At 47.5% G+C, this 13,008-nt stretch overlaps 1 protein-coding gene across 1 annotated transcript in view; it reads left to right on the top strand.

Moving 5' to 3' along the window:
• The window catches only part of LOC122542991, a 14,423-nt gene extending 2,495 nt beyond the window's left edge, over nucleotides 1-11,928 (top strand). Inside the window, exons 2-4 of the mRNA XM_043681135.1 lie at nucleotides 6,733-7,003; nucleotides 9,608-9,737; nucleotides 11,573-11,928. Of these exons, the coding sequence (XP_043537070.1) occupies nucleotides 6,733-7,003; nucleotides 9,608-9,737; nucleotides 11,573-11,634 (463 nt within the window). The 3' untranslated portion in view covers nucleotides 11,635-11,928. The remainder of the gene's footprint in view (nucleotides 1-6,732; nucleotides 7,004-9,607; nucleotides 9,738-11,572) is intronic.
• Nucleotides 11,929-13,008: the final 1,080 nt, after the last annotated feature.

Raw genomic sequence — 13,008 nt, 5'->3', positions numbered from 1 at the left:
AGTCATTTCCCTGGGGTGGGGGAGTCCAGAACTAGAGGGGCATAGGTTTAGGGTGAGAGGGGAAAGATATAAAAGAGACCTAAGGGGCAACTTTTTCACACAGAGGGTGGTACGGGTATGGAATGAGCTGCCAGAGGATGTGGTGGAGGCTGGTACAATTGCAACATTTATAAGGCATTTGGATGGTTTAATGTACAGGAAGAGTTTGGAGGGATATGGACTAGTAAGGGACTAGATTAGGTTCGGATGTCTGGGGTGGGCACGGACACGTCGGGCCGAAGGGTCTGTTTTCGTGCTGTGTAACATACCTCACCAGTCCACCTGTTTGAGGGGTTGCTGGTTCCCAATCCACTCAGATCGTTCCCTTTAGGGAAAGCTGAGGAGAGGCGGGATGGTGTGGGGGGCGGGGGGGGTGGGGGAGGACAGGGGACCTGATAAGAGACACCCAGCATGGGAAACAGACCTTTCGGCCCAACCAGTCCTGTCCTCCCAAACCCAACTCGTCCTGCCTGCCCGTTCCTGGCCCCTAGCCCTCCAACCCTTGAACAGACGTTCATCCCACCTCCAGACGTTCATCCCACACGCTCCCCGTGTCAAACATTTGCCCGTCTTTTTCAAATCTTTCTCCCCTCGGGAAGAGAGGTCTCCCTGCCCTACTGGGTGTTCCGGTCCCCAGCTCCCGCGGAGAGCGTTTTGAGCAGGCCCGGTCAAACATGACCCCTCGTAAGTCAGGGCTGACGATTCACGCGGCCGAACAGCGGCGAGCTCTGCTGAAATGTCTTGCGATAAGAGCCTGAGACATTTGAACAGTCCTTCGGCCCTCGATGTTGTACCAATCTTTTAGCCTACTCTAAGATCAGACAAACCTCCATAGCCTTTCATTGTACTGTCATCCACGGGCCTACCCAAGAGTCGCTTAAATGTCCTTAGTGTCTCTCAGACCATAAGACATAGGTGTGGAAGTAAGGCCATTCAGCCCATCGAATACATCCTGCCATTCAATCATGGCTGATGGGTATTTCGACGCCACTCTCCCTGTATCCCTTAATTCCTTGCGAGTTTAAGAATTTATCGATTTCTGCCTTGAAGACGTTTAATGTCCCTGCGCGCCGTGGCAATGAATTCCACAGGCCCACCACTCTCTGGCTGAAGAAACGTCTCCTCGTTTCCGTTCTAAATTGACCCCCTCTCATTCTAAGGCTGCGCCCACGGGTCCTCGTCTCCCCTGCCTGACGGAAACAACTTCCCAGCATCCACCCTTTCTAAGCCATCGTGTAAGTATCTATCAGATCTCCCCTTAACCTTCTGAACGCTAACGAATACAATCCCAGGATCCTCTGCTGTTCTGACCCTACTCCCACCGCGCTCTGTGTAAAGAACCGACCTCTGACATCTCCCCCGAAACCTTCCTCCAATCACCTTCACTCCCCCGCCTGTCCTGGGAGTGTTGGATGGGGTGCCCTGGGGAGAAATTCTCTGGCTATCCACTCTCTCTATGCCCCTTGGAGGAATATTGAATTGAAATGAATTTATTGTCCCGTGTCCCGAGACACAGTGAAAAGCTTTGTTTAGTGAGCAATACAGGCAGATCACAGAGTTAAGGAGCATTGATAAGTAAATATTAGGTAAACAGCAGCAAAAACACAGGTCCAGGCGAATGTTAAGAGTTTGCGAGTCCATTCAGTGTTCTAACAACAGTAGGGTAGAAACTGTTCCTAAACCGGCTGGTGTGTGTGTGTGTGTGTGTTCAGCCTTCTGTACCTTCTCCCCCCGATGGTAGAGGCTGTAGAAAAACATTGCCAGGGTGGGATGGAGCTTTGAGAATGCTGGCGGCCTTTCCCTGACCGCGGGCCTGGGAGATGGATTCTATCGATGGGAGGTTGGCCTTTGTGAGTGTCCGTGCCAGGTTCACCACTCTCTGTAACCCTCTCCGACCTTGAATGGGTACACAGTCACCGTTACCAGGTCGGGACACATCCAGACAGGATGGAACTGACCTCCGCTGAGGGTGTGTTTATGAGGATGTTACCACATTGGAACAGCGAATGGTAGGCAGGTTAAATAATCGATGATCCCGTGGAGGAATAAAGTGCGTCCCACTTTGAGATTGTTGAGTTGGACTGATTGAATTGCGTCGGGAACTCCTGATCTCTAAGCTAAGAGGGAGTGAGGCTCCCAGTGTAATATATGCTGACGGGCCCCACCCTAGTTCCTACGTGGCATCTCAAAACGTTCCTTCATTCGATCGCACCGAGGTTTCTGGCTATGTGAATAATCAACACCTACGCAGTCTAAAAGCACAACAGGGTTGAAAATGAAATGCATTTTCGGAGAGTGTAAATTAGACTGTGTGTTTAACCCCCCCCCACCCCCACGCGCTGACTCTGTAACCCTATTATTCCTGTTTAGGGCACTCGGTTGGAGTTAGGGGTGTATCGAGAGGGAACTCAGCCCCACTCAGAGAACAACCTGAGAACAGGATTGCAGAGAATTGGAATCCACTCCGGGGGTCTGTGTATTTCAGAATTCTGCTTATCTGACATAGTATCCGCACGTGTGTATGTCTGTGTCTGTGCGCGTGTGTGTGAGTGGGTCAGTGAGTGTGAGTGCACATGTGTCTATCTGTGTGTGTGTGAGAGAGAGTATGTGTTGTGACGTGAACCCAAGGTCCCGGTTGAGGCCCTCCCTTTGGGTACCGAACTTAGCTATCAGCCTCTGCTCGGCCACTTTCCTCTGCTGCCTGTCCCGAAGTCCACCTTGGAGGATGGTCACCCGAAGGTCCGAGGCTGAATGTCCTGGACCACTGAAGTGTTCCCCAACTGGGAGGGAACCCTCCTGTCTGTTGATTGTTGTGCGGTGCCCATTCATCAGTTGTCGTGGCCTTTGCTCGGTTTCCCCATGTACCATGCCTCCGGGCATCCTTGCCTGCAACGTGTATTATAGACAACGTTGGCTGAGTCACATGAGTGACTTCCAATTAAACCTGTTGGACTATAACCTGGTGTTGTGTGATTATTATTTATAAGTTTCCATAACACTGGTGTTGGAGATTTGAGTAACGTTAAGTGATTCACCCACTGAGGATGTGACCTAGTCGGGTGACGAAACGTCTGGGAACGAACCTTCCAGCTCAGCGAGCAAACCTACATCCAGAACCTCAAGTTGAGCTCCAAATCTTCTCAAAACCCACTACGTGACTGAGTCAAACATCAGATTCGAGGTTAGAAGGTTAGACAAAACCCAGCCAAGGGACAAACTCAAAGGCAACTGGGCTGCAGCCGCCCTGCACGTCTCAGTCTTCCTTCGGGAATACCGATGGGGACAAATTCTGGAGCCCCCGGTCCACGCTGATCAAAGCGCAGACGATAGTTGGGCATTGCTGGAGGCAGAGAGAGAGAGAGAGACCTGACGTTTCTGTGACTGTACTGAACAGGGGTCACTGGACTACACCCGCCAGCATTGGTGTGCGGTTCCACCGCTCCCAGTTTTCCCTCAACGGTCACCGACGCTCCACCGAAGCGCGGCTCATGTTAACAGTCACGGCCCAGGGTTGCCGCTCTCTCAGCAGTGCCGCTAGACTCTTCACCCTGGCAGCTTTCCGGGGACCTGAACCCTATTGGGAATGGTCTTAAATCCTGCTGGGCCTGAATTCGAAAGCGGCACACGTTCGGGGATGGGGGGGGGAGGACGCTGGGCCATGACCCTGCCTTTTCGGGAGGGAAACGGCCTGGTCTGGGCCTATCTGCCACTCCAGCCCCTGTGGTCAGCACTTAATCGCCCTCTGGGGGATGGCCAATAAATGCTAGTGACTCTCACCCCCACATCCTGTGAACGAATAAGAAGAAAGCGTGGCAAAAATATTTAGTCACGGGGTCCCCACAGCACGGAAACGGGCCAAACCGGTCCATGCCGACCAAAATGGCCGCCCACGCTAACCCCATGTCCCTGCCCCACATCCTTCTCAGCCTTTCCTACCCATGTACTTGTCCGAATGCCTTTCAACTGGCACCATTGTACCCGCCTCAACCACTTGCTCATTCCACCTGCGTGCCACCCTCCGTGTACAAACAGTTGCCCCTCAGGTTCCCTTATATTCTCGCCCCTCTCGCCTTAAACTGATGCCCTTCCAGAGTGGCTGATTCCCCAACCCTGGGAAAAATACTGCGTGCCTCTAATGCAAAAATGCCTCACCCCCCCCCCACTCAGTCTCCTGGTGGATAAGAGTAAAGTGGTTAATGTGGTGTACATGGATTTCAGTAAGGCGTTTGATAAGGTTCCCCATGGTAGGCTACGGAGGCATAGGATTGAGGGTGACTTAGCGGATGTTGTTCAGAAATTGGCTAGCTGAAAGAAGACAGAGGGTGGTGGTTGATGGGAAATGTTCATCCTGGAGTTCAGTTACTAGTGGGGTACTGCAAGGATCTGTTTTGGGGCCACTGCTGTTGGTCATTTTTATAAACGACCTGGATGAGGGCGAAGAAGGATGGGTTAGCAAATTTGTGGATGACACTAAGGTCGGTAGAGTTGTGGATATTGCTGAAGGATGTTGTAGGTTTACAGAGGAACATAGATAAGCTGCAGAGCTGGGCTGAGAGGTGGCCAATGGCGTTTAATGCGGAAAAGTGGGAGGTGATTCACTTTGGAAGGAGTAACAGGAATGCAGAATACTGGGCTAAAATTCTTGGTAGTGTAGATGAGCAGAGAGATCTCGGAGTCCATGTACACAGATCCCTGAAAGTTGCCACCCAGGTTGACAGGGTTGTTAAGAAGGTATGTGGTGTGTTAACTTTTATTGGGAGAGGGACTGAGTTTCGGAGTTATGAGGTCCTGCTGCAGCTGTACAAAACTCTGGTGCGGCCGCACGTGGATTATTACGTACAGTTCTGGTCACCGCATTATAGGAAGGATGTGGAAGCTTTGGAAAGGGTTCAGAGGAGATTTACCAGGATGTTGCCTGGTATGGGAGGGAAGGTCTTATGAGGTAAGGCTGAGGGACTTGAGGCTGTTTTCGTTAGAGAGGAGAAGGTTGAGAGGGGACTTAACAGAGACATACAAGATAATCTGAGGGTATGGAAAATAAACATGAAAGCATGGGAAGGGTTAAAGCATGGAGACCACTGGATGGGATAACCATAGTGGGACACTCTTACACCAATTAGCAGAGTAAGGTTAAGGCTGAAAGGTCACTATGGAGAGATGAGAGAACGCAAGTAATAACAGCGAAACTTGCTTTAAGTGTTATTATGACAGGATTGGGACTGTAAATATTTGGGATATGACATTGAAATATCTAATTAATAGTTAGTAGAGTCAGCTTGAGACGGGAGACTATTGTGATAGATGGAATAGCTAAATATCTGACATGACCGGTTAGTCTGGAATGGACGATCACTGTAGCGGAGCTGGTAATAAATATCTAATCATGACATTAGGAGAATATTAAGTAAGCTCTGGAATGGAAGACCATTGTTACAAGAGTTAGCACTAAACATCTAACCGTGACATTAGAATAACACTAAGTAGAATGTACAACTAAAGGGATAATGGGAACTAATATCACTGGTTTGTTGTGTAGCTGGAGGGAGATACTTTGATGAATTTAGTTAGACATGCTGATAAGCTAACAGAAACACAGTACAAAAAGGTATAAGAATCCACGGACCGTGAGGTTCGGGGGCATTCGAGAATCTGCTTTCTCAGTGTCACGGTTTTTTGTTTGCAAATAAAAGACCGATTTCTTGAGGAACTCTCTGCATCTCCCCAACAGTTACTGCCTTGACCACCCTTGCAATTCGGGAGTTCCACCTCCTCCTCCTTAAATCTTCTTGCTGCCTTTCTCTGAGGAAATCTGACTTCACCGTTATTATTCTCCTATGTTTTGATGGATGTCTCATCTACAACATTTGGGGGGTGGGGGATTAGTAAATGTCGAAGAATTGTAAGATCTAGAATGGAAGGAGACGAGAGTGTGGGGCTGGAAAAGCACAGCAGGTCAGGCAGCATCCGAGGAGCAGGGGAATCGACGGTTCGGGGCGAAGGGCTTACACCTGAAATGTCAGTTCGCCTGCTCCTCGGATGCTGGCTGACCTGCTGTGCTTTTCCAGCCCCACACACACACTATTCTGATCTCCAGCATCTGCAGTGCTCACTTTCTCCTCCATAGAATGGAGGGAGCTGATCCAGCCCACAGTTACCTCTTCGATGGGACCGATCGGAGTGATTCCTCTTTGCCCTTCAGCCACAGCCTTGCTGCAAGTTACTGTTAAAACTCCTTTCACCATCTCTTTGGACAGTGCAATCCAGATCATAGTGACTTGCCTCATCAGCCAATGTCACCCTCTCTGTGACACTGCTGGGTGAAGAGAACAACACCAGCATCTTTTGTCTTTTTCTCTAACTGGTTCCCTGTCCCTGTATGTTCTCGGATTCTGGCTTGCACTCGCCCTCTGTGTCTGTTGCTGCCTTACCTCTGTCGGGAGATGTTCTTTCCAAGCTACGTACAGCCTTCAGAAACAAATTCTCGAGAGGAACCCATCCTTAAGTGGCTTAACAGAGCAAGCCAGTCAAGAGTTTTGTCAGGGGTTCAAAGGCATTCGATAGGATACAGTGTCGCCGTCTGTGGGCCTTCCCTGAGGTCGGAGTTGCAATTCACAGGAGAAATCCTGAGGCACAGGGAGTCTGAAGATGAATGGTTGGAAAAGTGAGATGTGAAATTTTAACAACTACGTGAAGAAAGACAGCGTTTTGTTGCTTTAATCGAATATCTTTGAAGTGTGGGTCATTTGGAGTGGAAGGCACCTGTAACAGTGGTGAGTACCAGTGGGAGTGTTTCCGATGTTGTGCACCTTTTAGTTCCAGTCGAGGTTTCACTTGGTATTCTTTCTTCCAGTTTCCTGTAGGTCGTATTCATAGGCATTTGAAGACTCGTACCACTAGCCATGGACGGGTGGGTGCTACAGCTGCAGTGTACAGTGCAGCTATCCTTGAGTATCTCACTGCTGAGGTGAGTCCTGGTGGAGGCTTTCTGTTTCCTTCCATTAGTATGAGAAGTCTGTTAGTGAAAACAAGGTAACCACCCATACTTCGTTTGTTGATAACGCCCCTGACTACTTTAATGTAAATTAGTCTGATCTTTCTCCACACTAAGCACCTCTGGCAATCTCCATAGACAAAGGGAGTCATAGAGAGTGTGGTGCTGGAAAAGCACAGCAGGTCCGGCAGCATCCGAGGAGCAGAAGAAATGATGTTTCGGGCACAAGGCCTTCATCAGGAAGGGCTTATGCCCGAAACGTTGATTATCCTGCTCCTCGGATGCTGCCTGACCTGCTGCGCTTTTCCAGCACCACGCTCTCAACTCTGATCCCCAGCATCTGCAGTCCTCACTTTCTCCAAGGAGAGTCAGAGAGGTGTACAGCATGGAAACAGACCCTTCACTCCAACTTGTCCATGGCAACCAGATATCCTAAACAAATCTAGTCCCATTTGCCAGCACTTGGCCCATATCCCTCCAAACCCTTCCTATTCATGTACCCATCCAGATGCCTTTTAAATGTTGTCATTGTACCAGCCTCCACCACTTTCTCTGGCAACTCGTTCCATACCCGTACCACCCTTTGTGAAAAAGTTGCCTCTTGGGTCTCTCATATCTTTTTCCCTCTAACCCTAAACCTATGCCCCTCTAGTTCCCCCACCCCAGGGAAAAGACAATAGACAATAGGTACAGGAGTAGACCATTCTGCCCTTCAAACCAGCACTACCATTCATTATGATCATGGCTGATCATCCTCAATCAGTATCCTGTTCCTGCCTTATCTCCACTAACCCTTAATTCCACTATCTTTAAGAGCTCTATCCAACTCTTTCTTGAAAGTATCCAGAGACTTGGCCTCTACAGCCTTCTGGGGCAGAGCATTACACGCTCCCAGCACTCTCTGGGCGAAGTTTCCCGTCAGCTGTGTTCGAAGTGGCCGACCCCTTATTTTTAAACTGTGTCCTCTGGTTTGGGACTGACCCATCAGCGGAAGCATGTTTCCTGCCTCCAGAGTGTCCAATCCTTTTAATAATCTTTATATGTCTCAATCAGATCCCTCTCAGGCTTCTAAACTCAAGGGTATATAAGCCCAGTCGCTCCAGTCTTTCAGTGTAAGGTAATCCTGCCATTCCAGGAATTGACCTCGTGAACCTACGCTGCACTCCCTCAATAGCCAGAATGTCTTTCCTCAAATTTGGAGACCAGAACTGCACACAATATTCCAGGTGTGGTCTCACCAGGGCCCTGTACAGCTGCAGAAGCACCTCTTTGCTCCTATACTCTATTCCTCTTGTTATGAAGGCCAGCATGGTATTAGCCGCCTTCACGGCCTGCTGTACCTACATGCTTGCTTTCATTGACTGATGTACAAAAACACCTAGATCTTGTTGTACTGCCCCTTTACCTAACTTGACTCCATTTAGGTAGTAATCTGCCTTCCTGTTCTTGCCAAAGTAGATAACCACACATTTATCCACATTAAACTGCATCTGCCATGCATCTGGCCACTCACCTAACCTGTTCAGGTCACCCTGTATTCTCCGAACATCCTCCTCACATTTCACCCTGCCACCCAGCTTTATGTCATCAGCAAATTTGCTAATAGTACTTTTAGTACCTTCATCTATATCTATATATCCTATCCATGCCCCCCTCATGATTTTGTAAACCTCTATAAGGTCGCCCCTCACCCTCCGACACTCCAGGGAAAACAGCTCCGGCCTGTTCAGCCTCTCCCTGTAGCTCAAGCCCTCCGACCCTGGCAACATCCTTGTCAATCTTTCAACATCCTTCCTATCGGAGGGAGACTGGGAATTGCACACCATACTATCTTAAACGGTGACAGTAGTCTTCTGACTTGCAGGATTTGTGACAAAAGCAGCATTGAGCAGGGATAAACGGGAGGATCGGGGAATCCAATAATCTCCCGGCACTGGGTAGCACGAGGCAAAACAGAAATACTGTGACAGAAAAGGCTACAAGGCAGGAGCTCGGTGACCAACAGTAGTGAAGCTGGTGAGGTGAAGCTCAAGGCAGTGATTGAGATGTACAGAGAGAGACCACTGCCAAAGCAGTCGGCTTCTCGGAGCCTTGAAGGGGTTTGAACCTGAGCCCCTGTTCACCTTGTGTGCCTATAGGATCCCGTCTGCTTTCAACAGGTTCTGAGCGAACTAGATATAGATGGCAAAGCTAGAGTAGGGAGCTAAAGGGACTGGCTAAAGGGCTGAAACCGTGGAGGGGGACTGAGCAGGATGCTTCCAGGGGGCAAGGTTATACAGACTGGTAGAAAGACAGAACGTTCTAGCTCTGATGTAGGGCTCATTTGAACACAGAGAATATAAGGGCATGTGGAGTTGAAGATGTTGGGTGCCAAATTTATTTCCCATCTTTGTTCTTCCCGGAGCGAGCATTGGCTTTTTTTTTAAATGTTTAGCAACATAAGCAGCGTTGCACCACACAAAAAGCACCGGCTGCTTGTTGAAATTCCGACTTTGGACAGGTGGGAACGTTTTGGCTTTCTGCTGTTTGAAGATGCTGTCGTGCTTTTGAAATGCTGCGCTACCTTATGCTCCGTAGGTGTTGGAGTTGGCAGGCAATGCGTCAAAGGACCTGAAAGTAAAGCGCATCACGCCACGTCACTTACAGTTGGCCATCCGAGGTGATGAGGAGCTGGATTCGCTGATCAAGGCAACCATTGCTGGTGGGGGTATGTGTTAAACTTGTCCTCTCTCGTAGCAGTTTTGCACGTAACTCCTGATTTGCCTGGCTCGGCCTGAGATGAATTGCCTGATCCCAAGTAGACTGTTTGGTCTTTGAGCGATTACGTGGTTTTGATGTTTAATAATTGTGTTATTGGAGCAGCATTTTAACAGTTGGGTTCAGGTCGTTAAGAAAAGGGAGCTTGGGTTTGTTAATAGTTCTTGTTTAGTGTCCACTGTTCAAGTTAGGAAAAAACACTTTTTTTTCCTCTAAATGTTGGAAATCAGAGGTTTCCTTTCGCTCGCTCACACTTTTAGCATTTTGAGTTTCCTAGATGTTCTAGTTTTCATTTACAGATAGTATTATCTTACCAAATTTATGTTACCAGCACTTAATTGCCAGTCTGCTATTGGGAGTGAATGTTAATTGTGCTGATGGTTAAGTTGTGAATGGTTTCAGTGTAGCCCAGGGTTGAGCAGTTTTTAGTAATAATGTTTTTTAAAGATTATTACACTTTTTTTCCCCTTAAACCGTGCTAGCTGACACCTTGCAAGCTTTACCTGCTGAGATGCAAGATCATGCAATGATAATTCAGCTTTTCCTTCCTTCCTTCTAAGTTTCTGATTTCAGTGAGCCCTGGTACCAGACTTGGTGTACGTCACTGAACTGCTGCAGATGACAGGCAGAGCATTCCAGTTCTGCCTCTGTGTGTGTCTCTCTCTCTCTCTCTCTCTCTCTCACACAGACGATTAATTTAAATGAATGGCTGCTCTGAGGAACGGGCCTTTGAACCCGCTGCCCTAGCAGTCGTCCGTTTGGTGGCAAGATGTAATTTAATGAAGCATTACTCCACACACCATCGCAAGGTCACAAATTGGAGGAGGAAAATGGCGAGCCTCTTTGTTCGTGATTAGCTGGTGAATCCCTGCACTTTACAGAGCTGTGCTGTCAGAACAAGGAAGCTCTGTCATTTGCTGGTTTTTTATTATTTGTTTTGAACTGGTTACTGCTAGCCAGCCTTACTGTGAGGGGAAATCATGAGCCCTTAGTCCAGATTGCTATCCCTTATGGACTCAGTATGAGGTATGTCCTCTTTTAATGCCCATTCTTGGCCTGCTGATGATATTGCCTAAACTCCTTGCAATAGATGGTGCAGAACTCTACCTGTGGCTAAGAATCGGAAATATTAACTCTTTCCGAGCTGCACAAAACTTTTGATCCTTGTCTCTGTTTCCGGCCCAGCCTCACTATCAGTCATACATCACTCGTTATCGAGTGTGTCCCTCCATTCCTGGCAATACCAGTCTGCCGTGCTGTTTCTCTGGTATTCACGATGGTCATAATAGATCACAGAGGAGCTTCAGAGGCAGGACTTTTGGTTTTTAAAACTTCATTTCTTGTTTCAATCATGTTTTGCTTAGGTATTTTGGATTGGAAGTTCTCCGATATGCCTTCTCCTGAATAACTTGCGAGCTATTTTCCTCTTGAGAATGTTACTGATAATAATAGTAGAAATATAGAAACTACTCTCAGCGAGATGGTAAATCATATTTAAACAATCAGTGTTCACAATGCAACAATTCTAAATAGTCAATAGGTAATGTTTGATCAGTTATCTAGGAATATTGGGAGCAATTAGGTTATGGGTTATTTTAGTTTGGAGCTGATTGGAAGAATAATGTTCAGTTTTAATTGCTGTAGGTTGTTGTTTCCAATGTGTGAGGAACTGTCCCGGCTCCCAGAATGATCGAGCAGGGGAGGAGATAACATTTGACCTGAAACAGTACACTTATTCTAAGCTGTGAATTTATTATACCGTGTCTGTTTCACTTCCTCTTGCAGGTGTGATTCCCCACATCCACAAGTCTCTGATTGGGAAGAAGGGACAGCAAAAGACAGCATAAAAATCCAGCTTTGAATCTACCCTCTTCCTCCCTACTGTCGTACTGTAATTTGGACAGGAGAAACCTGGGGATACTTGGCATATTTTTTTTAAAAATAGTTAAAATAAAAATGGGAAGAGTTTTAGGAGATGACTTTAGTGTTCGATATAATCCGAAAGACCTGTTTGTATGTCCTATGGTTTAGATATAAAGCTGTATGAAAATATAACTAGAACATACAGCAGTTTGTCAACAATTAGATTACGCAAGTGTGTTTTATACAATAAAACCGTTCATAAAACCATTTTTTAAAAATCATGTCTCCACAGTGTGTCCTTTCAAACATTAGCAGTGCTTCCTGGGGATGTTTAGAAGTAGTTACTCGGGGATGATGTTCTTGACTGCTCAATAACAACGAGTGTGCTGATCTTTCCTAATAAGAAATACCAGGATGCCTCAACTTGAAATGACTGGATGACTGAAATAAAGGCTACACTTTATTCAAGTTGGCTGAATCCCATGAAATCTAGCTTTTCCCAACTCCGAATCTCTCCCTCGTGTAGTACGTGAAAGCTGTTTATTGGAATGATTTCCTGCAGGGTATAATCTGAAAATAACTCCTTTTGGAAACAGCGACTTAGAACTGAAGACTGATGGGCAAGTGTGCGTGGGACACTGGAGGCAGAAACGTTGAAAGGAAGGCTTGTGAGGTAAAGGGGAAACCGCCTCAATGTCCACAAAGCAGGGATTTCTATTTTAAAAGGTCCTGATCGAAAATCTCTCCTGAACGGTGACGTTATCTCTGATGAGCACAACTGCGGAATCGAGCACATGATGTTTGTCTTTAATAGAACATTTCAGCACAGGACAGACCCTTCAGCCCTCGATGTTGCGTCAACCTGTGAACTAATCTAAGCCCATCCCCCTACACTATCCCATCATCGTCCGTGAGCTTATCCAAGGATTGTTTAAATCTCCCTGATGTGGCTGAGTTGACTACATTAGCAGGTAGGGCATTCCACGCCCTTACCACTCTCTGCATAAAGAACCTGCCTCTGACATCTGTCTTGAATCTAAACCCCTCAATTTGTAGTTATGCCCCCTCGTCCAAGCCGCTGTCATCATCCTCGGGAAAAGACTCCCTGTCTACCCTATCTAATCCTCTGATCATCTTGTAGGTCCCGATCAAATCCCTCCTCTTGGCCGCCTTCTTTCCAATGAGACCAGACCCACGTCTTTCAGCCTTTCCCCCTAAGACCTTCCCTCCAGACCAGGCAACATCCTGGCAAATCTCTGCACCTTTTCCCAATACTTCCACGTCCTCCTTGTAATGGGGCAATCAGTACTGCATTTATTTCTGCTCTCTCTCCGGAAAGCACGCATAGCTTTGTTGAC

The sequence above is a fragment of the Chiloscyllium plagiosum genome, chromosome 42 (assembly GCF_004010195.1).
Source record: "Chiloscyllium plagiosum isolate BGI_BamShark_2017 chromosome 42, ASM401019v2, whole genome shotgun sequence".
NCBI lineage: Eukaryota > Metazoa > Chordata > Chondrichthyes > Orectolobiformes > Hemiscylliidae > Chiloscyllium > Chiloscyllium plagiosum.
Note: the sequence above shows the minus strand (reverse complement) of the source record. Positions and strands in the feature narration are given on the sequence as shown.